At 35.0% G+C, this 24,720-nt stretch overlaps 1 protein-coding gene and 1 pseudogene across 1 annotated transcript in view; both read left to right on the top strand.

The window, feature by feature from the left end:
- The first annotated feature begins 16,983 nt into the window (after positions 1 to 16,983).
- LOC122735182 (cytochrome P450 3A9-like) overlaps positions 16,984 to 24,720 on the top strand; it is a 32,692-nt gene continuing 24,955 nt past the window's right edge. Inside the window, exon 1 of the mRNA XM_043976538.1 lies at positions 16,984 to 17,283. Within this exon, the coding sequence (XP_043832473.1) occupies positions 17,207 to 17,283 (77 nt within the window). The 5' untranslated portion in view covers positions 16,984 to 17,206. The remainder of the gene's footprint in view (positions 17,284 to 24,720) is intronic.
- Positions 20,329 to 23,199, top strand: LOC122735183 (annotated as a pseudogene).

Consider the following 24,720-nt stretch of genomic DNA (forward strand, 5'->3'; position numbering starts at 1 on the left):
TGAGCAGAGTAGCTAAGCCACAGTTGATCAGTATTACAATTTTCCTGTTACTATGCAAATTGTTGTCTTGGTTCTGCTTACTACATTTTGCATCAGTTCATATAAGTCTTCCCAAGGTTTTCTGAAACCATCCCCTTTACCATTTCTTGCAAGACAGTAGTATTCCATCATAACTATACCACAATTTGTCTAGCCATTCCCCAATCATTAAGTATCCTCTCAATTTCAGGTTTTTTTTGCCATCACAAAAAGGACTGCTATAATTTTTTTACATGTATTTTCCCCTGTTCTTTGATCTCTTTGGGTTATAGATATCATAATAGTATTGATGGATCAAAGTGTTTACATAGCTTTATAGCTCTTTGGGTGTAATTACAAATTGTTGTTCCAGAATGGTTGGACCAGTTCACAACTCCACCAACACTGTTCCGATTTATTTTTATTTAGTTTTTCTAATGGCTTCCACCATTTCTCATTTTCATTTTCTCTTAGGTTAATTAGATAGGATGAGGTAGTATCTCAGAATTCTTATAATTTGACATTCTCTAATCCATAGTGACCTAGAGTATGTTTTTGTGTGACTATTCATAGCTTTTATTTCTTCTTTTGAAAACTACCTGTTCATATATTTTTGACCTTTTATCATTTTATCAACAGGGTATTGCTCTTTTTTTTTTTTTTTACAAATTTGGTTTTCTGTATATTTGAGAAATGAAACCCTTTTCAGAGGAACTTGATGTAAAAATTCTTTTCCCAATGAGTTTTGTTTTCCTTCAAATTTTGTCTGAATTGGTTTTATTTGTGCAAAATTTTAAAATTTCATGCAACCAAACCATCCATTATGCTTTGTGCAATCCTCTCTATCTCTTGTTTGGTAATAAAACCTGAAAGGTAATTTTACCACTTTCTAATTTGCTTGATATCACCCATTCTTTCTAAAGCATGCACCCATTTTTTTTATCAGGCTATATTGTGTGAGAGAGGTATATGTATGCCTCATTTTGCGAGGCTACTTTGCAGTTTTCGCAGAAGTTTTTCTTGAATAATGAGTTCTCATCCCCAAAGTTTGGATCTTGAGTTTATCAAACACTAGATTACTGTGGTCATTATATATATATATATATATATATATATATGTGTGTGTGTGTGTGTGTGTGTGTGTGTGTCTATATGTCTATATATGTGTGTATATATATACATATATACACACATATACATATTTATGTGTGTGTGTATATATATATATATATAATGTACCTAATCTATTTCATTAATCAACTACTCAATTTATTATTCTGTACAAGTTTTTTTGATGATTACTGTTTTGAAGTATAGTTTAAAAGTTAACTACCACTATGTTTACTGCTTTCACTTTTTCCCCAATAATTCCTTTGATATTCTTGAACGTTTCTTCTTCCAGATACATTATATTCTTTTTTTTGCTTGGGCTTTAAAATATTTGTTTAGTGGGGTGGCTAGGTGGCGCAGTGGATAAAGCACCGGCCCTGGATTCAGGAGTACCTGAGTTCAAATCCGGCCTCAGACACTTGACACTTACTAGCTGTGTGACCCTGGGCAAGTCACTTAACCCCCATTGCCCTGCAAAAAAAACCCCCCAAAAACAAACAAACAAACAAAAATATTTGTTTAGTAGTTTGATTGGTATGGTACTGAATAATTAAATTAATTTGGAGACCAATGTCACTTTTACTATGTTTGTTTGCTCAGCCCATGAGGAGTTACTATTTTCTCCAATTGTTTAGAGCTACATTTATTTGGGTGAAAAGTCTTTTGTATTTAACCAGTCTTAGATTCCTCGTATAAGTCCTGTATTGTCATAGCAATCTCTCTGATATATTACTGTGGTCTCCATGTTACTATTTAAATATTTGTTTAAAAATTTTGCATCAATATTCATTAGGGAACCTTCCCAATAGTTTTTTTTTCTCTCTGTTTGCTCTCCTTGGTTTAGTCATCAAGACCATTTTAGAGTTAACAAAAGAATTTCGTAGAATTCCTTCTTTGCCCATTTTTTCAAATAGTTTATATAGTATTGGAACAAGTTATTCTTTAAATGTTTGCTGGAATTCACTGATAAAGCTGTACAGTCATAGGGATTATTTCCTAAAGAGTTCATTGGCTTTTTAAATTTGTTTTTCTAAGCTCATATAATTTAAGTATTTTATTTCCTTTTCTATTAATCTGTTTGATTTATATTTTTATAAATATTCATCCAGTTCACATAGATTGTCAGTTTTATTGATGTATAATTGGAAAAAATAGCTCTTAATAATTACTTTAATTTCAACTTCATTTATAGTGAAGTCACCCTTTTAATCTTTAATACTTGTTTTTTAAAAATTATTTTATTAAAAAAATTTTTACCTATTACACAGAGAATTTTTTGAGTTCCATTTTTTTTCTCCCTCCCTCCCTCCCATCTCCTCTCCTCAAGCCAGCAAGCAATCTGGTTTGGGTAATTACAGTCATGTTAAACATATTGTCATATTAGTCATGTTGTAAGAGAAGAATCAGAACAAAAGAGAAAAAAACACGAGAAAGAATAAACAACAACAAAAAGCAACAACAAATGTGAAAATATTATTCTTCAATCAGCATTCAGACTCCATAGTTCTTTTTATGAATGTGGAGAGCATTTTCTATCATGGATTTGGTATTGTCTTAGATCACTTTATTGCTGAGAAGAGTTAAGTCTATCACAGATGATCATCACACAATGTTGTTGATACTGTGCACAATGTTCTCCTGGTTCTGCTCATTTCACTCAGCATCAGTTCATGTAAGTCTTTCCAGGTTTTTCTGAAATCCATCTGCTTATTATTTCTTATATCACATTAGGATCCCTTTACATTCATATACCATAACTTGTTTAGTCATTCCCCAGTTGATGGGCATCCCCTCAATTTCCAATTTTTCCACAAAAACAGCAGCTATAAATACTTTTGTACATCTGGATCCTTCCCCTTTTTATGATCTCTTTGGGAGATAGACCTAGTAGTGGCATTGCTGGGTCAAAGGGTACTCACAGTTTTATAGCCTTTTGGGCATGGTTCCAAATTGCTCTCCAGAATGGTTGGATCAGTTCACAGCACCAGCAACAGTGTGTCAGTGTTCCAATTTTCCCACATTTTCAACAACATTTATCATTTTCCTTTTTTGTCATGTTACCCAATTGGATAAGTGTCATATGGTACCTCAGAGTAGTTTTAATTTGCATTTCCCTAATCAGTAGTGACTGAGAACTTCTTTTTTTCATATGGCTGTAGATAGCTTTAATTTCTTCATCTGAAAACTGCCTGTTCATATCCTTTGATCATTTCTCATTTGGGGAATGACTTGTATTCTTATATATTTGATTTGGTTCTCTATATATTTTAGATATGAGGGCTTTATCAGAAAGACTAAGCTGTAAAATTTGTTCTTCCAGCTTTCTGCTTTCTTTCTAATCTTATTTGCATTGGTTTTGTTTGTGCAAAAATTTTAATTTAATGTAGTCAAAACGATCCATTTTGAATTTCATAATGCTCTTTATCTCATTTTTGGTCATAAAGTCTTCCTCTCTCCATAGATCTGACAAGTAAACTATTCTTTATTTTTAAATTTTCCTATGGTATCACCTTTAATATCTAGGTCATGTACCAATTTTGATTTTACTTTGGTGCATGGTATAAGATATTGGTCTATGCTAAGTTTCTGCAATACTATCTTCAAGTTTTCCCAGCAGGTTTTTGTCAAATAGTGAGTTCTTATCCTGGAGGCTAGAGTCTTTGGATTTATCCAAGATGAGATTGCTATATTCATTTATTGCTGTGTTTTGTGTGCCTAACCTCTACCATTGACCAACCCATCTATTTCATAGTCAGTAGCAAATAGTTTTGATGGTTTCTGCTTTATAATATAGTTTTAGATCTGGTACAGCTAGACCACCTTCCTTTGCATTTTTTCATTAATTCTCTTGATTTTCTTGAATTTTCTTCTTCCAGATTATTTTTCTTCTTATTTTTTCTAACTCTATGAAATAAATTTTGGTAGTTTGATTGGTATGGCACTGAAAAAGTAAAATAATTTAGGTAGAATTTTTAATTTTAGTATATTAGCATGGCCTACCCATACACAATTCACATTTTCTCATTTGTTTAGATTTGATTTATTTGTATGGAAATTGTTTTGTAATTGTGTTCATATATTTCCTGGGTTTACGTTGGACAGATAGACTCCCAAATATATTATATTGTCTACAGTTAATTTATATGGAATTTCTCTTTCTATCTCTTGCCACTGAGCTTTGTTGATAATGTATAGAAATGCTGATTATTCATGTGGGTTTATATTATATCCTGCAATGATGATAAATTTGTTAAATGTTTCAAGTAATTTTTTAGTTGATTCTTTAGGATTCATATACTCTGTAAAGAGTTATAGTTTTGTTTCTTCCTGACCTATTTTAATTCCTTCAATTTCTTTTTCTTTTGATATTGCTAAAGTGAACATTTCTAGTACAATATTGAATATTAATGGTGATAATGGACATCCTTGTTTCACCCACGATCTTATTAGGAATGCTTCTAATTTAATCCCCATTACATATAATGCTTGCTGATGATTTAAGATACACTGTTCATCATCTTCCGGTATTTAGAATTTTATTTTCCCAAATTTCATGTAAAATACAAATTTCAACATCAATTTTTAAAACTTTGTGTTCCAAATTTTCTTCTCCTTCCCTATCCCCCCTCAAGAAGTCAAGCAATTCAATATAAGCTATAAATGAGTAGTCATGCAAAACATTAGCCAGGTTGTGAAAGAAAACAGACTAAAACAAAACTTCAGATAAAGGAACTAACAAAAAATATTATCCTTTAATATGTATTCAGATGCCATCACTTCTATTTCTGTAGATGGATTGCATTTTTAATAAGATCTTGAGAATTGTCTTGGATCATTGCATTGCTAAAAATAACCAAGTAATTCACAGAAGATCATCTTACAATATTGCTGTTATTTTGTATACAGTACATTTCACTTTGCATCAGTTCATGCAGGTATTTCCAGGTTATTCTGATAATATCCTTCTTATCATTTTTAAATAGCAAAGTACATTTATATAGTACTTAAAAGAGAGATTTCCTTACAATAAACCCAGGAGATTGATTATTGCAACAACAGTAATAGATAACATTTATATAGTACCTTATAACTGACAAAGAATTTTCTTCACAATAGTTCAACAAAGTCCCATGTTTTTTGTCATTATCAATCAATCATCATCAATCATCCATCAATCCTCCTCATCATCCAGAATCAATGCTTCTCATCATCAATGAATCCTCATCTTCATCCAATCGTCGTCGTCGTCTTACATTAATCTTGCCTCTGCTTCAAAATTTTTTCAGTTACTCTTGTTAACTGTTTCCCTCCATCCTATTCCATCCCTATGATATTTATTCTATTTTCTATCTTCTTTTGCCCTATCACCCCTCAAGTATTTTGTTTCTGACTGCCCCCTCCCCAACTCCACTCTCCCTTCTTTCATCCCTCCCTCCTTATCCTCTTCCCCTCCTCCTTTCCTGCAGAGTTAGATAGATTACTCCACCCAAATGAGTCAACTCTGATGAGAGTAAAGTCTTTGAGCCAATTCTCATGAGTGTAAAGCAAATTCACTGCCCCACTCCTCCCCCATTTCTTCCTCTACTCCATAAGCCCTTTCTTGCTTCTTTCATGTGGGATTTCACCCCACTCTAAGTCTCCCCTTCTCCCTCCCCCAGTGCAATCCTTTCCCCACTCAATTTTACACTAAAGATGTCATCATGGGGTAGCTAGGTGACACAGTTGACAAAGCATCCACCCTAGACCCAGGAGGACCAGAGTCTAAATCTGGCCTCAGACAGAAGACACTAGCCAACTCTGTGACCCCAGGCATGCCACCTGGCCCTGATCACCCCACAAAAATTATAAAGCAAAAATAAATGCTTTACAAATATCATCTTTCATAATCAATTCCCACCTGTGCCCTCTGTATATATTTATTCCTATCATCTACCCCAATACTGAGAAACTTCCTATGAGTTAGACATATCATCATCCCATGTAGGAATGTAAACAGTTTAACCTTTTAACACTCCTCATGATTTCCTTTTCCTGTTTACCTTTTTCTGCTTCTCTAGGGTATTGTATTTGAAATTCAAATTTTCTATTCAGTTCAGGTCTTTTCATACCTGACAGTCCTCTTTTTCATTGAAGTCCCATTTTTCCCCTGAAAGATTATACCCATATTTGATGGGTAGGTGATTCTTGGTTAAAATCCCAATTCCTTTGCCCTCATGAATTTCATATTCCAAGCCCTATTATCCTTTAATGTAGAAGCTGCCAGATTTTGTGGTATCTGGACTGTGGCTCCACAGTATTTGAATTGTTTCTTTCTGCTGCTTGCAAGATTTTGTCCTTGACCTGGGTGCTCTGGAATTTGACTGTAATATTCCTGGAAGTATTCATTTTGGGATCTCTTTCAGGAGGTGATTGGTGGATTCTTTCATTTTCTATTTAACCTTCTGTTTCTAGAATATCAGGGCAATTTCCCCTGACAATCTCTTGGAAGATGATATCTCAGCTCTTTTTTTTATCATGGTTTTCAGGTGGTCCAATAATTTTCAAATTATCTATCCTGTATCTATTTTCCAGGTCAGCTGTTGTTCTGAAGAGATATTTCACATGACCTTCTATTTTTTATTCATTTGGATTTGTTTTATTGTTTCTTGGTTTCTCATAAAGTAACTAGCTTCCATTTCTTCAATCCTGATTCTTAGGCAATTATTTTCTTCAGAGAGTTTTTCCATTTGGTTTTTCAAGCTGTTGACCTTTTTTTCATGACTTTGCTTCAGGACTCTCATTTTTCCTCTACCTCTTACTTTATCTTCAAAGTCCTTTTTAGTGCTCCTGTGGCCTGAGACCAATTCATATTTTTCTTTGAAACTTTGGATATGGGAGACCTGATGTTACTATCCTCTTCTGAGTGTGTACCTAGATCTTCCTTGTCACTAAAGAAACTTTCTATGGTCCAAATCTTTCTCTGTCCTCTCATTTTGCCCACCTATTTCTTGACTTTTAAATTTTTTCTTAAAGTGGAGCACTGGTTCCAGGATGTACTGTCCCAAGCTTCAGGAAGTCCAAGGTGGTATGATTTAAAGAGGGGCAGGTTCTTCACTAGCCTCACCTGTGCTCTGGTTTGTAAATAACCCCAATCCTACTTGCTATTCAACCAGGCAATAAAATTTTCCTTGCTGTGGTTGATAGCTCCAGGGAGCTGCACCTTTCCCCCACTTGCACTTCTCTCCTAATTTATTTATGGTATTACCCTTTATGTCTAAATCTTGAAAGCATTTTGACTTTATTTTTGTATAATGTGTAAGATGTTGTTCTATGCCTAGTTTCTGCTATATTATCTTCCAGTTTTCCCAGAAGTTTTTTTTTCAAATACTGAGTTTCTATCCTAGAAGCTGGAGTCTGATTTTATCAAACATTAGATCACTATAGTCATTTACTACTATGTCTCCTGTGTCTAATGTATTCCATTGATCCGCCAATCTTTTTCTTAGCCAGTACCAAATAGATTTTATGATTGCCACTTTATAGTATAGCTTCAAATTTGGTATGGTTAGCCCATCTTCCTGTGCATTTTTTTCATTAGTTCCATTGATATTCTTGACTTTTTATTCTTCCATATGAATTTTGTTATTATTTTTTCTAACTCTATAACATAATTTTAGGTAATCTAATTGGTATGGCACTAAATAGGTAAACTAATTTAGGTAGAATTGTCATTTTTATTATATTATCTCAGCCTATCCATGAGCACTTTATATTTTTCCAATTATATAGATCTGATTTTATTTGTGTGAAAAGTGTTTTGTAATTGTGTTCATAGATTTCCTTAGTTTGTCTTGGCAGGTAGACTTCCAAGTATTTTATATTGTCTACTGGTACGTTAAATGGAATTTCTCTTTCTATCTCTTGCTGCTGAGCTTTGTTGGTCATGTATAGAAATTCTGATGATTTATGTGGATTTATTTTATATCTTGCTACTTTGCTAAAGTTGTTAATTGTTTCAAGTAATTTTGGAGTTGATTCTCTAGGATTCTTTAAGTATACCATCATATCATCTGCAAAGAGTGAATGTTTTGTTTCTTCCTTGTGTATTCTAATTGCTTTAATTCTTTTTTCTTCTCTTATTGCTAGAGCTAACATTTCTAGTACAATATTAAATAATAGAGGTGATAATGGACATCCCTGTTTCACCCCTGTTCTTATTGGGAAGGCCTCTAACTTATCTCCATTACATATAATGCTTGCAGATGGTTTTAGGTAGATACTGCTTATTATTTTAAGGAAAGCTCCACCTATTCCTAAACTCTCTAGTGTTTTTATTAGGAATGGATGTTGTACTTTGTCAAAAGCTTTCTCTGCATCTATTGAGATAATCATATGATTTTGGTTGGTTTTCTTATTGATATGGTTGATTATGTTTATAGTTTTCCTAATCTTGAACCAGCCTTGCATTCCTGGTGTAAATCCCACCTGGTCATAATGTATTATCCTGGTAATCACTTGCTGAAATCTCCTTGCTAATATTTTATTTAAGATTTTTGCATCAATATTCATTAGGGAAATTGGTCTATAATTTTCTTTCTCTGTTTTTGCTCTGCCTGGTTTTGGTATCAACACCATATTTGGGTCATAAAAGAAATTTCATAGACCTCCTTCTTCACTTACTTTTCCAAATAATTTGTATAATATTGGAGTGAATTGTTCTTTAAATGTTTGGAAGAGTTCACCTGTAAACCCATTTGGCCCTGCAGATTTTTTTCTTAGGGAGTTCATTGATGGCTTGTTCAATTTCTTTGTCTAAAATGGGCTTATTTAAGGATTTTATATCCTCTTCATTTAACCTGGGCAATTTGTATTTTTGTAAATATTCATCCATTTCATTTAGATTTGTCAAATTTATTGGCATACAGTTGGGCAAAATAGTTCCTAATTATTGCTTTAATTTTCACTTCCTTGGTGGTGATTTCACCCCTTTCATTTTTGATACTGGTAATTTGGTTTTCTTCTTTTTTAAAAAAAATCAAATTAACCAAAGTTTTACCTATTTTATTGTTTTTTCTCCATAAAACATATCTTAGTTTTATTGATTAATTCTATAATTTTCTTGCTTTCAATTTTATTAATTTCTCCTTTGATTTTCAGGATTTCTAATTTAGTATTTAATTGGGGATTTTTAATTTGTTCTTTTTCTAGCTTTTTTAGTTGCAAGCCCCCTTGTCTCTTTTAATTAGATGAATTTTTTGCTTTTGCTTTGTCTGAGATTAGGATTGTTACCCCTGTTTTGTTTTTTTGTTTTTTTTACTTCAGGTGAAGTGCAATATATTTTGCTCCAACCTTTTACCTTTACTCTGTGTGTGTATTTCTGCTTCAAATCTGTTTCTTGTAAACAAAATATTGTAGGATTCTGTTTTTTAATCCACTTTGCTATTTCCCATTTTATGGGATTGTTCATCCCATTCACATTCACAGTTATGATTACTGTGTATTTCCTTGCATCCTATTTTTCCCTTTGTTTATACTTTTCTCTTTCCTTTGCCCCTGTCCCATCTCATCAGTGTTTTGCTTCTGGCCACTGCCTCCCTCTGTCTAGCCTCTCTTTTATAATTCTACCTTCCTTAATATATATATATATAATTTTCCAGTTACATGTAGAGATAGCTTTCAGCATTCATTTACTCAAGATTTCCAATTTCAAATTTTTTTCTCCCTCCCTCCCCTCCCTCTCCCCCTCCCCCAGAGAGCAGGCAATCTTATATAGGTTTTATATATATATATATATATATATAGGTAAAAAACCCCAGAAGTTTTAGCTGAATCATTTGAGAGTTGAGTACATGCTACTGAAGTGGCTTTTGAAGGATCACCCTTTTGGGGAGGATACCGGGATGAATGGCCGTGCACCTGCTGCTGTCTGGAGAGCTGGCCAAGCACGCTGTGGCCAAGCATGCCGTGCTTCTGGGATGGCAGTTTAAAAACTGAGGGTGGGGGGCAGCTAGATGGCGCAGTGGATAGAGCACTGGCCCTGGAGTCAGGAATACCTGAGTTCAAATGCGGCCTCAGACACTTAACACTTAGTAGCTGTGTGACCCTGGGCAAGTCACTTAACCCCAATTGCCTCACTAAAACAAAAAAAAAAACAAAAAAAAAACTGAGGGTAGAACGGAAGTCAGCTCTCTGTCTCTCTCTGTCTCTGTCTCTGTCTCTGTCTCTCTCTCTCTCTCTCTGGCTTTGCAGCTTAGCCTGGCAGCACACGTGTTTGGTGGTTGGCTCTGGTTCTCGGCCTGGCAGGCAGTTTTGGGATTCGGTGAGTTTTATAATGCAATATAGACTAAGGTTAGATCTAAGATTATTCATTTGTATTTCTACTTTCCTATTTCCCTAATTGGTATCACCTTTTTGTTGTCTAATTAATTCCCAAACAATAAAAACTAATCCCTCACTGATTAAACTCAGAGGCTTCTTTTTCTTAGTGGTCTGGGAGATATATAGGGGAAAAGTTAAAGGGGGAGTTTAATGCTCTTATATCCAATTTTAAATCTCACTATATATATATATATACACACACACACACACACACACACACACACATCTATACATTTCTATACATATCCCTATTAACATACACATACATAACAACATTAAACACATTTCTGCATCAGTCATGCTATAAGAGAAGAATCAGAGCAATAAAGAAAAACATTAAAATAGAAAAACAACAGCACCAAAAACAAAAGAAATATTATGGTTCAATCAGCATCCATATTCCATAGTTCTTTTTTTTCCCCCCTGGATTTGGAGAGCCTTTTCCATCATGAGTCCTTTGGAACTTTCTTGTACCATTGTATAGGTGAGAAGAATCCAGTCTATCACAGTTGATCAACACATAATGTTGATAATACTGTGTATAATGTTCTTCTGATTCTGCTCATCTCACTCATCATCAGTTCATGCAAGTCCTTCCAGGCTTCTCTGAACTTCTCCTGCTCATCATTTCTTATAGCACAATAGAATTCCATTACATTCATATACCACAACTTGTTCAGCCATTCCCCAACTGATGGGCAACCCCTCAATTTGCAATTCCTTGCCACCACAAAAAGAGCAGCTATAAATATTTTTGAACATGTGGGTCCTTTTCCCTTTTCTATGATCTCCTTGGGAAAAAGACCTAAAACTGGTATTGCTGGGTCAAAGGGTATCCACAGCTTTATAGCCCTTTGGGCATAATTCCAAATTGCTATCCAGAATGGTTGGATCAGTTCACAGCTCCACCAACAATGCATTAGGATTCCACCTCATTTTTGCCCTTTCCCCTTTCAACTCCTACTTTTCCCTCCCTTTTATAAGCTCCACCTCCTTTTTGGCCTTTTCCCCTTTCACCTTCTAGTTTTGCCCTCCCTTCTGTCAGCTCCATCTCCTATTTGCCCTTTTCCCTTTCCCCTCCTAATTTTCCTCTCTCTTCTATCAGTACCCCACCCTTTTCTTTCCCCTTTCCCCTTTCCTCTTTTACTTCCCTATAGAGTAAGTCCATTGGGATGAGATTTGCAGTTGTGATTATGAAAGTTGCTACTAGTAGATTCCTTCAGGAATTTTCCTTCATATTTTTTGTTTCAATATCTAGGAATTTTTATCAAAATAATTCAATTTTCAAAGTAGAGAAATATAATAGGCCACATGAACAAATTTAATTCAATACAATTTGCCTGTTTATTGTGATCAGCATATTAAAATTAACTTACCATTATTAATATGGAAATACACAGAAAGCCAAGAGAGTAGTGATGAAAGTATTTTTGGTTCAATAATTAATTTGATTTAAGCATAATAACAATGACAATAATACAAAATTCTTCGTTTCAAACAAGATGGTTTTTGAATACCAAAGTATAGTAGACCCCTTTAATTGCTTTCTTTTATGAGAGAAAAGTATGCTGTATTAAATGTCCTTAAAGTGAACAAAATCCTCTTTTGAGCAAAATTCTTGATTGTATCTTATAATAGAGTAGTATTAATAAAACCTAAGCATAAATTTATTAAATATTTATTATATTTTATGACAGTCTCTGATGTCAAAAATATAGAGTCTCTATATCCTAGGCAGTTTGTTTTCATTTGTGTAATCTTTTCCGCAAGATATCATAAGCATGTGTAACAATTTCTCTTTTTTTGTGTTGTTATACAATGATTATTTATTAAACTCTAATTCTTCTTGTTTTTCAGGCTCCCCTGAAGATGAGTAATCATCTCTTCCTTTTACCAACTGTACCCTGCAGCCTATAAGAAGGACGAAGAAGGGAAACCAACACTAGCAATCCTCCATCTCTTCCTTCTCACCCTCACCTATAGTCTACTATAGTCTAAAGCCACTGAATTTTAGGAGTTCAAAAAGTAACTTGATTTACTTTATTAACCAAAGTAAGAAATAGAAATTAATTTTTTTTAATCTGAAGAGAATGAGTAGTTAGGTATTGCAGATGATCTTTTGGAGATCTCCATCTCTGAGGACTCAGTTAATATTCAGAAGTGTAAAGTGTCATATATTCTAATCTAGTTTATCATGTTGCAAAAGAAATAATCCCCAATAGATTAGTACCACTTATTGGTAGGATATAATCATTCAATGGATAACCAAAGAGATAACCATGAATTGAGTATCTTTGCAATATTTTTATCAATAATAGTCCTTGATGGTTACAATTATTATGAATATAGTAACATTGCGGGGCATATTTTTAAATATTCCACATTCAGGGGCATTAGGTGGTGCAGTGGATAAAGTACTAGCCCTGGATTCAGGAGGACCTGAGTTCAAATTCAGTCTCAGGCAATTGACACATACTAGCTCTTTGACCCTGGGCAAGTCACTTAACCCTCATTGCCCCCACCAAACGCAAAACAGTACAAAAACACATATTTTTCTTTGTTTTTATTTTTGGAACATGGCTAATGCAGTAATTGCTGTTGAAAGACCACTTTTGTAAGAGGTTTTAGATATTTTTGCCTTCTGAATGGGCAAGGGAGGGTGTTGTTGTAGAGAGAAAATCTTAAACTAAAAATAAAGTAGAATGCAAAAAGAAAAAATATTTTAAAATATGTGACTTAAAATATATGACGTAAAATGCAATAAAAGAATCATAGACAGAAAAAAATACTTAGGAGTCTACTTGTCAATAAACAGAAGAATTATATGAATATAATTATAAAATACAAATAAAAATATCTAAATAATAAATTGGAAGAAATTTAATTATTTATAGGTAAATCAAGCAAATATAAGAAAATGACACAGTTACATAAATTACTTTATTCAGTGCTACTCCAATCAAACTACCAAAGAATTACCTTTTGGAGATTAAAAAATGGTAACAAAATTCTTTTGAAGTTCAATTTAATTTCATAAACATTAATTAAATACGTACTAAGTGTTAAGAATTAAGATAAGTGCTATAGGTATAAATTAAAAATAAAGTAGAGTCTTTTCCCCCAAAGAGCTTACAATTTAATTGGGGAAGTAAGTAAACAAAAGGAAGGGGAAAAAAACTGGGATGGTTGGAGTAGAGAAAAGGTACCCATAAAAGAAGCATGGGGGCAGCTAGGTGGTATAGTGGATAAAGTGCTGGCCCTAGATTCAGGAGGACCTGAGTTCAAATCTGGCCTCAGACACTTGATACTTACTAGCTGTGTGACCCTGTGCAAGTCACTTAACCCTCATTGCCCCATGCAAAAAGCAAAGAAACAAACAACAACAACAAAACAAACAAAAGAAGCATGAAAATGGTTGAGTCAAGCACAGGGACTATAACTTGTGGGATAGGGAATAAGAAGGGAAGGATAGTCAGGGAATCAATGAAAAAAGATGGAAAGGAAAGGAGCTCAGCTTGATTTCAAACTATACTACTATAAAACCATATTTACAGAAGAAAAATACAAAACAAAAACAAAAACCTTGATATTCAATTAAAAAATGTTGATAAGTAGAAAATATTAGGAATACAATATACAGAAACAATTCGTCATACTAAGCAAATTTTGATAAAATGAAAATCCCAGGTCTCAGGGCAAAAACTCAGTATTCAAGAAAATGTGTTGGAAAAACATTCAAGCAGAAACCAAGTATATACCAACATCTCATATATTATATCAGGATAAGGTGAAAATGAATACATGAGTAAGATACAAAGGGTGATATCATAAGGAAATTAGAGGAGTATGGACAAATTACTTGTCAGATAAATAGAAAGGGGAAGAGTTCATGACCAAATAATACAAAAGTTCACAGAAGGTAAAATAAACAATTTTGGTTAGATAAACTTAAAAAGATTTTATATAAGTGAAACTAATGCATCTAAAATTTTAAGAAAGAAACTGGGAAAACACATTTGCATTAAGTTTCTCTGACAAAGTTCTCATTTCTAAGATATGTAGGAAACAGTCAAATTTAGAAGAATTGAGCCATTCCTAAATTGATAAATTGTCATAGGATTTGAAAAAGCTTTTTTTTTTTTTTTGGTGGGGCAATGAGGTCAAATGACTTGCCCAGGGTCACACAGCTAGTAAGTGTCAAGTGTCTGAGGCCAGATTTGAACTCGGTTCCTCCTGAATCCAGGGTCGGTGCTTTATCCACTGCGCCACCCAGCTGCCCCTGAAAAAGCAATTTTCAGAGGAATATATAACTTGTCATAGCAAAAATGCTCTGTCATTTATAATTAAGGAAATGCCAATTAAAACTATTCTGAAGTACCATATTGCATGTATCAGATAGGGGTATGAGAAGTACTTGAGCAGCTGTGGGAAAACAAGTACTTTAATGCATTATTGGTAGAACTATGAACCAGTATAACTATTCCCTAAAACAATTTGGAAGTATAGGCAAAAAGCTATTTATGTCATCATACCCTTATAATTCATGAATACTGGTACTAGATCTATAATCCAAAGAAATTAAAGAATGAAGAAAATGACCCATATTACATACATATTTACAGTATCTTTATGATAATAAATAATTGGAACCTGAGGGGATATTCATCAATTGGTGAATGGCTGAGCAAGTTCTGGCATATCAATAAGTTGGAACAAATACCATGGTGTAAGAAAAGATGAAAGGGATGTTTTCTGAAAAACCTGAAAATCCTTATTTGAACTGATAGAGTGACATGAGCAGAATCAGGGGAACAAGTTATACAATCACAATATTATAAAAAATAGTCAAATTGAAAGTCTATGGAAACCTGATAGGCACAATCATATCCAAAGGACTCAGTGAAATATGCTATCTAGCTCCAGGCAGAGAACTGATGTACTCAGAGTGCAGATCGAAGCAAACCTTTTCAAATTTTCTTTTCCATTTTTGGAGTGTGGCTAATGTAAAAAATTGTTTTGCATCAATATACCTAATTGTAATTGGTTTTGTTTTTCTTGTCATCCCAATGGGTAGTGGTAGGAAGAGGGAATAAAGGCAAAGAATTTCAAAGTGAAAATAAAATAAAATAGAACTGAAAAACAAAAGGAGCATCATGTTTTGCATGAGGAAGATGTCGGTTGCTCAGTCCTTTGCCATGGTCATATCTAATAGGAAATACTCTTATAGTCATGGCCATCATATTTGAGAAATGACCCCCCACCCCTGCCAAAAAACGAATATATGTAAAGAAGGACAACTAAGACTGGCAGGGATCTTTATTCTATGCCATATGAAGGAATTGAGGATGCTTTGCTTGGGGCAGAGACAGTTCAGGAAAGTGTGCTAGCTGTCTTCAAATGCTTTAAGGGTTGTGACACTGAAGAAGGATTCAATTTGATTTACAGCACAGCAGAGAATAGAACTAGGACCAACCATGGAATGTAGATATTGGATTGATGGGAGAGGAAATTTCCTGAGGATTAGAACTACCCAGAATTGGAATTGGGTTGCTTCCGAAAGTAGAGGGTTTGCCTTCTTTAGAAGATTTCAGAGAAAGGGTAAGTGGTGCAGTGGGTAAAGTGCCAACCCTGGAGTAAGGAGGACCTAAGTTCAAATCCAGCCTTAGATACTTACTAGATGTGTGACCCTGGGCAGCTCACATCATCCTGTTTATCTTAATTCCTCATTTGTAAAATGAGCTGGAGAAGGAAATCACAAACCACTCTACTAAGTTTACCAAGAAAGTCCCAAAGAGGGTCACAGAGGGTCAGACATAACTGAAACAAGTCAACAGCTAATAAGGGAAAGGCTGGATGAACACTTGCTTGAACTGCTGCAGACAAGATGTTTGTTCATGAATTTGCTGTAGGCCTTTAAGTTCTCTTTCAACTCTGAAATCATGTGATTATGTAATTTAGGGAAGAACAGATTATTTTTTGTAACAGTAGTTGGAACCTAGCAGTTAATTAGTATCTGAAATTTCTTATTTGCTTTGGGATGATGTCTCACCCCGATCAGCATCTGAAGTTTGGTTTGTGAAAACATTGTGAAACTGCCCAGATACTTCTTTCTGGGTATGTTTCCCTGTGGATGAACATTTTCCTCTACTCCCAATGCTTCAGGTGTTTGCATGCTACAGTCATGTATAGATACTGCTGCATTAGCAGAAGGCAATCTTAGTCATAGATAGCATTTATATAGCATTTAAAGTTTGCAAAGCACTTTGTGGGCATTATAGACACTTAATAAATGTTTGTTGACTGTTTCATTTGTACTTTAGACCTCCATAAAACTTTAACTCCACTCTGGTTTTGTCACCACTATTTCTGATAAGGATTAAAGATGTTTATAACATTACCATGACGTATTTAAAATGGCTAAGGTTAATTATTGTTTTTTGAACTTAACTGACCAAGACAGTCTAATATCATGATTTTTTTCCCTACAATAGGTCAATAAAGATAAACTCCGAGAATTCAGAGATGAAGATTTGTATAGGATCCATAAAATGTCAACTGGATCATAGTTTCATTGGCTGTCCCTTTAATGCCACCCCTTCTTTTACAGCCTATATATTCCTTTCAGAATTTGATAGGTAATTACAACAGCACTCAAAGTTGAGGAAGAAGGGGCAAACAGAGAGGAAGAAAAGAAAAAGAAGTAAAAAGCTGTTTAGAGAGCATGACAATGGACATCATCCCAAGCTTAAGTGCTGGAACCTGGGCACTCCTTGTTCTCTTCTTGACTCTCCTGTATCTGTAAGTGAGAACCTCCTTTCCCCCCCTACAACTTATCAAGGAATAAGATTCAGCTCCCTTGGGACTGTCACAGGACATTTCACAATGACTTCTACTCTTTGCATAATGTACGTGAAGATATATATGTTATTTAGGATTTCTGTAACTGAAAATGATCACCTATCTTTGTTTATATAAGTAGATTGACATAGTTTGCTAGAAAAAAGTACAAAGGGAAAGGTATAAATTCTTTGATTAAAGGCTCTATTGGAGATAGTCATGAGGGTGATATTTCCTTCTATTTCCCCCTTTCTTTCATTTTTTTTCTTTTAATCAAGTTTTCTTATACAAAATGACAAATATGATAACATTTTACATAAGGATACATGTATAACCCATATGTAATTGTTTGCAACCTCAAGGAAGGGGGAGGGGAGGGAGGGAAAGAGATAATGATTGGAACCTTCCTCCCCAAAAAAAGGCTCTATTGTCTTTTCCCAAAACAATAGACTTTGAGGATATTCTTTTGGTATTGGCCAAGTAATTGAAAAGCAAAGAAAACTCCTTAAAGAAACTGAAGTTCAAGTTAATTGTCTGTTTTTCTTATTAGCTTTCCAATTTTGCTCTCCATTATTTTACTTTTCAGCGTTTAAAGGGTATTTCCTTATGTCCAAAAACTTATAGCTTTGCTATTAATGTCCATATTGATCAAAACACTAGTGTTATCTATCTGTTGGTTTCTAGGGATTCTGTATGGCATCTTTCTGCATTCTCTTTTTCAAAGGCTTTGGGGTACGGGTATCTATAAAAAGTGAGCTTTCCTGTTCTGCTCCATCTCTCTCTCTCTTTTTTGCTCGATATATATCTTAACTAATCACTGTCCTCAAAAGGCATGGAACTCAAAAACTGGCTGATGTCATTGACACATAGCGGAGATGGAAGCTTTTTTTGAACTAAAAATATAAGTTGATAAATGAGGTTTAGTGTTGCAATCTCCACAAGCTGATAAGACCCAAGGACCTGTACTGGTAAGAGAACAGGTAAGAGAATGCAGCTGCAGATACTGCAACCCGCCTTAAACCCAGTATTTGCTGTCTTTATTAAAAAATAAAGGCTTCTTATGGCTTCAAGGACTATCATCTAATTATCCTTCAAAGGATATATCTATAGGATATTTTGTTCTTAGGTCTTTGTTTAGTTATGTTGGTAGTTTCCCACAAAAGTGAAAGCAGTGGTTGAATATTAAAGGAAAATTTACAGAAGAACTTCATACATTTTCTTTTTTATTTTTTCCTGCAATGTCTCAATCACATTAATTTAGACAGGCAGTAGAAGTTGGCATTCATATGTCCCTTGTTTACTAGGATTTTCAAAATCTCTTGTACGTGAATAGAGAAAAGGTGGTGCTAATTCTACATATGAATCTAAAAAATGACCAGTCTGGAACAAATGAAGTTGTTATTGTTCAGAGAGGTATCCAGGTTTCTTTCTTATAGCTATCAAGAAACACCAGAAGCGGGCAGCTAGGTGGCACAGTGGATAGAGTACCGGCCCTGGAGTCAGGAGTACCTGAGTTCAAATCTGGGCTCAGACACTTAATACTTACTAGCTGTATGACCCTGGGCAAGTCACTTAACCCCAATTGCCTCACTAAGACAAACAAACAAACAAAAAAACAAGAAACACCAGAAGGTCACAGAAATGAGAAAATATAAACATTAGATGAGATGGGATTTTTCTGCATTCATGCCAAAATCAAAACAACACTGATGGCTTAAGAGGCACCTAGCAAACTAGAGTGATAATGAGTTCATGAGTGAAAGGACCTACATTCAAATCCCTGTCTTGATGCTTACTTACCTATATGACCTTGGCCATGGATGTCAAGTTGCTGAGCCTCAGTTTCCTCATTGATATAATATCTGAAGATTGACTCTGAAGCCTCATAAAACTCTAAATTTATGTTTCTATCATCCCAAGTCCCATATTGGAAGTCAGAACTGCCAATGTGTGCTGCTTTGAGTCATTGCTGGCTGAGGTAATGATATACTACAGTGTTTATAGGAGCATAGAATATGAGACGTAGGAAGGAATTTAGGGATTATTTACTACAATTCTTTTATTTTCTCCCTCATTCGACATATAAGAACTTGAGGTTAAGACAAAAGAAGTAGTCTGCCTAAAACACAATGCAGCACAACACAACACAACTCAAAATATAATATAAAATAACATGAAATGATGTAGTATATTTATAGACCCCCCTACTTTGATTATAATCAGCAAACAGGTATGCCAAGCAAAAAAAAAGAAGGTAAACTATACTTTACTGAGAAAATAATAGCAATATTAAATACACAGATGATGAATAGTATAAAAAACGAAATTCTTTTTTAAAATTATTAGAAACTTTATTGTGAAGTCAAAACTTAATCAGTTGAGCCTTTGAAACTACAGTCATGAAACTACAGTCAAAGAATTATTAAAAGACCCCACACTCCAGACTATATTGAAGTAGAACCAGGTGAAGTAACATATAAATAATAAGGAAAGAAAATAATATGGCTCCTATCCAGTCTTGCTAGAAAGTTTTGATCACATTTGAGCCTGTGTTCTTTTCTTTGTTCTTTTTTCTTTTATGTTGGTGAAGTTACTGTGTAAATCAGTAACTATTCTGATTTTGTTGACTTTGCTATACCTTCTCTCATAAAGGCCCTTCTTTATTTCCTTGTGTATATTAACCCTAATTATTGTAGGAGGTTCTATTATATTTGATTATGATAGTTTAGCCAATTTTAAATATGTTTGCATAAAGTTCTTGCTTTTAAAAATAAATATCGGGGGCGGCTAGGTGGTGCAGTGGATAAAGCGCCGGCCCTGGATTCAGAAGGAACTGAGTTCAAATCCAGCCTCAGACACTTGACACTTACTAGCTGTGTGACCCTGGGCAAGTCACTTAACCCCCATTTCCCTGTAAAAAATTTTTTTTAAATATCTAATGATCTATTTTATGTACATAAAGTAATTTAAAAATTTTATGTTTATGTCTATGACACTGTCCTGATAGAGGAATTGCTTGATTAAAAGGTATATTGAATTTTGTGACTCTTACAATATATTGTACATTGCTCTACAAAATATTTTCCTGATTCTGAAGTCCTACCCACAATGCATTAGGTTACCTGATTCCTCATAACCCTACTAAAAGTGGATATGGCCATTGTGGATGTAATTACAAGTTTCTACAATGTATTCTGGCTTAGGGCAATGAATTCAAAGGCATCTGCAAATTTAAACACATGAGGTAGCTCACCATCTACCATCTTGCTTTGGACCCTATTCCTGAACATCCTCCCTCTCAATGTCAAACACCTTCAGCAATCTTGTCTCCTTATTCAGTACAAAAGTCTTTGAGGAATTAAACTTGTGGGCCCAGCAAAGCACATTAGATAGGTACATGATAAACTTAAGTAGGCTGCATCATATAATGAAAGAAGAAAGAAAGAAAATCAGGAAGGAAGGAATTTAGGAAGGAAAGTAGAAAGGAAATATAGAAGAAAGAAAGAATTTTTCAAGCATGTTCCAGATAATGTGGCATACTCTTTAACAATATATTCATTTGATCCTCACAACAATCCTGAAATGTAGGAACCATTATTATCCCTATTTCACAACCAACGGGCAAACGGTGGTAAAGTAACTTGCCCAGGATCACATATCTACTTAGTGTTGAAAGCTGTATTTGAACTAAAGGTTTCCTCACTATAGTTCTAGTGTTCTATACACCAGGCCACAAAACTCTGAAGAAGTAGTGGTATCATCAAAGAGGTGTCTCACATTCCCACCATCACAATCACTGGTTTTTTATAGGTGAATGTACAAATCCTCTCTGTAATTAGCTGTGAATATTTTAGAAATATTAAAGAGATAGCATCCAAGAGTAATAGGTGACCAATAGTGACAAATTCTATAGAGAGGCAAAGAACTTTGAAAACTCAAAAAGTAATTGAATTTGATTGCATAAATAAGAGATCATTGTTGCCATTGGAGGAAGCAATTTCAGCGGAATAATGAGATCAGAAACTAAAATGCAAATCAGGTTAGGCTAGCCCAGGGTGGATTACAGATTCAGCCCCCAGCCCAGAGTAGAGCTTGGAACAGGATGCTGAAATCAAACCCCAAAACTCTGAAGTCAGTCTGCAGCACATAGATGCCCAGAGATGCTCTTGAATTTAGCTCCATCCCAGGCTAGCAACATAGGGCTTGGAAAAATCTGCTTATGAGGTACTCAGTGCTCAAAGCTCCTAGGTGAATTTGCTGTGGATGTAATAAATCCCCACAGGAAAAACAGTATGGGAGACTCCAGAGGGGCTATCATGACAGATGCAACTGCAAAAGTCTTCAAGCTAGGCCTACAACGTCAGTATGCCTAGAAAAGATGAGTGGGGGCAGCTAGGCAGTGCAGTGGATAAAGCACTGGCCTTGAATTCAGGAGGACCTGAGTTCAAATCCAGCCTCAGACACTTGACACAACTAGCTGTGTGACCCTGGGCAAGTCACTTAACCCTCATTGTCCTGCAAAAACAGAAAGAAAGAAAGAAAGAAAGAAAGAAAGAAAGAAAGAAAAGAAAAGAAAAGATGAGTGAAGGAATGATTAAAGAAAAAAAAATTTAAAGAATTATTAAAAGACCAAGGATATCCAAGCAGTAAACAAACTCTCTCTCTCTATCTCCCTTCCTCCCCCTCAAAACCAGCTAGAATCCCCAGAAGAAACGATATGAGAGGTGCAGCTTGGTGGCACAATGAATAAAGCACCAGCCCTGGATTCAGGAGGACTTGAGTTCAAATCTGACTTCAGACACTTAACACTTACCAGCTGTGTGACCCTGGGCAAGTCACTTAATTTTCATTGCCCCACCAAAAACAAAAAAGAAAAAAAAGGAAAAAAAATATGAGAGAAAAAAATTAAAATGGTATTATAAATGAATTGAGACTGACAGAAAAAAGAACAGTAAAAGAAATGGGATGACTCTGGGTTGGTGTGGACTCTGGGTTGGCATAGCCATGGCGGCCCATGTCCTCTTTGCTTGTGTCCATTACCTGACCATGGTGCCGCCGTCCGGGCCCCAGGGCCCCAAGCTTGCCTTCGTGCGGCAGCTGGACTCAGTCCTGTGTGTGATGGGCAGCAGCAGCAGTGGTTCCTGTCCCTGCACACATGCAGGTTTCTGGGATATTCCTACAGTTGACCTGCCAATATAGGGACATGCCCCCTCTGATACTGGAGAGCATTAAGGACTGTGTCCTCCATGTTTTGAAACTATATGATAAGATTGATCCAGAAAAGCTTTCAGTATCTTCCCACTTCAGGATAGACCTGGGCTTGGATAGTTTGGACCAAGTAGAAATTATAATAGCCATGGAGGATGAATTTGAGTTTGAAATTCCTAACATAGAAGCTGAAAAGTTAACGAGTCCACAAGAGATTGTAGACTACATTGCAGATAAGAAACATGTGTACCAATAAAGTCTTTTTTTTTTTTTTAATCAAAGAACTCGGATGATCCCAGTGAGTGTCTGAATGTGAGAACACAGTATGAGACCGTTGCTGCTGTTGTCGGAATATTTCTTTTGGAACTCTATTTAAGTTGTCTAAATATGTGTTGGCCTTTAAAAAATAAATATATTATGTCACTATTCTCAGGCATTTTGCATATAAAGTGCTGCCTTTATATTGATACTGTTTAATGTTTAAAAGAGATTTAACTGTTAAAAGAACATTTATGTAAGATGCAAGTGGCTTTTCTGGAATCGAACATTGGAATTGCTTCCCAAACTCATGTTTTTTTTTAGCATAACCATCCCTCTCTGAATAAACATACAGGTTTTGCTTCCTTAAAAAGAAAGAAACAAAGAAGGAAGGAAGGAAGGAAGGAAGGAAGGAAGGAAGGAAGGAAGGAAGGAAGGAAGGAAGGAAGGAAGGAAGGAAGGAAGGAAGGAAGGAAGGAAGGAAGGAAGGAAGGAAGGAAGGAAGGAAGGAAAGAGAGAAAGGAGATGTATGGAGGATATGTTTGGAAAAAGAATTAATTGTTGTTCATAAAGGGTGCAAAATCTTACCCAAGTAACTGTCTCCTTGAAAATTAGAAGGACCAAACAGAAGATAATGATTCTATGAGACAAGAAGTAATATTTAAGAAGTCAAAAGATTAAAAAAATAAAAGATAATATAATGTCTCTCATAAAATAACTGACTTAGATAAAAGATCAAGAAGAGATGATTTAAGAATCAAAGGACTACCAGAAAGCTATGATCAGAAAAAAGAGGCCAGGAGTCACATTTTAGGAAATCAGCAGAAAAAACTTCCTATATTTCATTCACCTAGAGGACAAAGTAAAAATTAAAAGAATTCACCAGACAGTTCAGCAGAGATGTCTCGATGAAAACCCCAAGAAAGTCAACACCAGTATCCAAAGGTTCCAAAGCAAAGCAAATTATTCTAAATGTGAAGAAAGAATTCCAATATTGAGTAGCCACAAACAGGACCTTGTAAGATTTAGCTTATAAAGAGGAGCAGATTGGGGTATTTGCTGTTCCCCAAAGCAAAGCAAAAACAAAAGCAAATGACTTGCACTTAGAACTATGAATAATTTACCAAGTAAAACTGAGTTTAATTATATTGGGAGGGGGATTGATGATGAAACAGAGAACTTCCAAGCATTCTTGAAGAACAGACAATATTAAAGTAGAAATTTTAAACTACAACTTGAGAGCAAAGACACATATAAAAAGGTGAGCAATTGTGAAAGACTAAAGTCTTTTAGGGATGAACTGTTTGCATTTCAGTTGCATGATGGATAGGATGCATTATCTCATAAGAGCTATAGTGCCAGATGAGGTCATAGAAGGGCCAAATAAGACTGAGACTTCAGAAGTAATTTTTGTGATGTTTTGACGGTCTTCAAGGAGTAAGGAAAGAGAGGAGGGAAAGAATATATTGGGGAAGCAAAGAAGAGGAATGAAGGAGATATAGCCCATAATTGGATATGAAAGTAGAAATCCAAACAAATGCAGAGCAAAGTGAGTACAAATTTTTAAAAATGATTAACCATGATTCCAAAGAGTTCATGATTTTGAATGCTTTCCATCTTCTGACAGAGATGATGAGCTAGCTCTGTAGGGGGAAACATGCATTTTTGTATATGGACAATGTAGGGATGTGTTTTGCATAAATGTTTTTCATTATAGAGATTTTGTTTCCCTATTTCTTCTTACAGTGTGTGTGTTTGGGGGGAAGAAGAGGGAGGGAGATTGATCCATCACTTGTTAATGTAAAATGATTCTTTTTGGCAAAATAAATGAATCCAGAGCCTAGAAGAATACTGAATTTTGGGGGAGAGGGTGAACTAGAGTTTAAGGTATAGATGAAGAATTAGATTCAGAAAAGCAAGATGTGGCAAGAC

Source organism: Dromiciops gliroides, chromosome 1, assembly GCF_019393635.1.
Source record: "Dromiciops gliroides isolate mDroGli1 chromosome 1, mDroGli1.pri, whole genome shotgun sequence".
Classification (NCBI taxonomy): domain Eukaryota; kingdom Metazoa; phylum Chordata; class Mammalia; order Microbiotheria; family Microbiotheriidae; genus Dromiciops; species Dromiciops gliroides.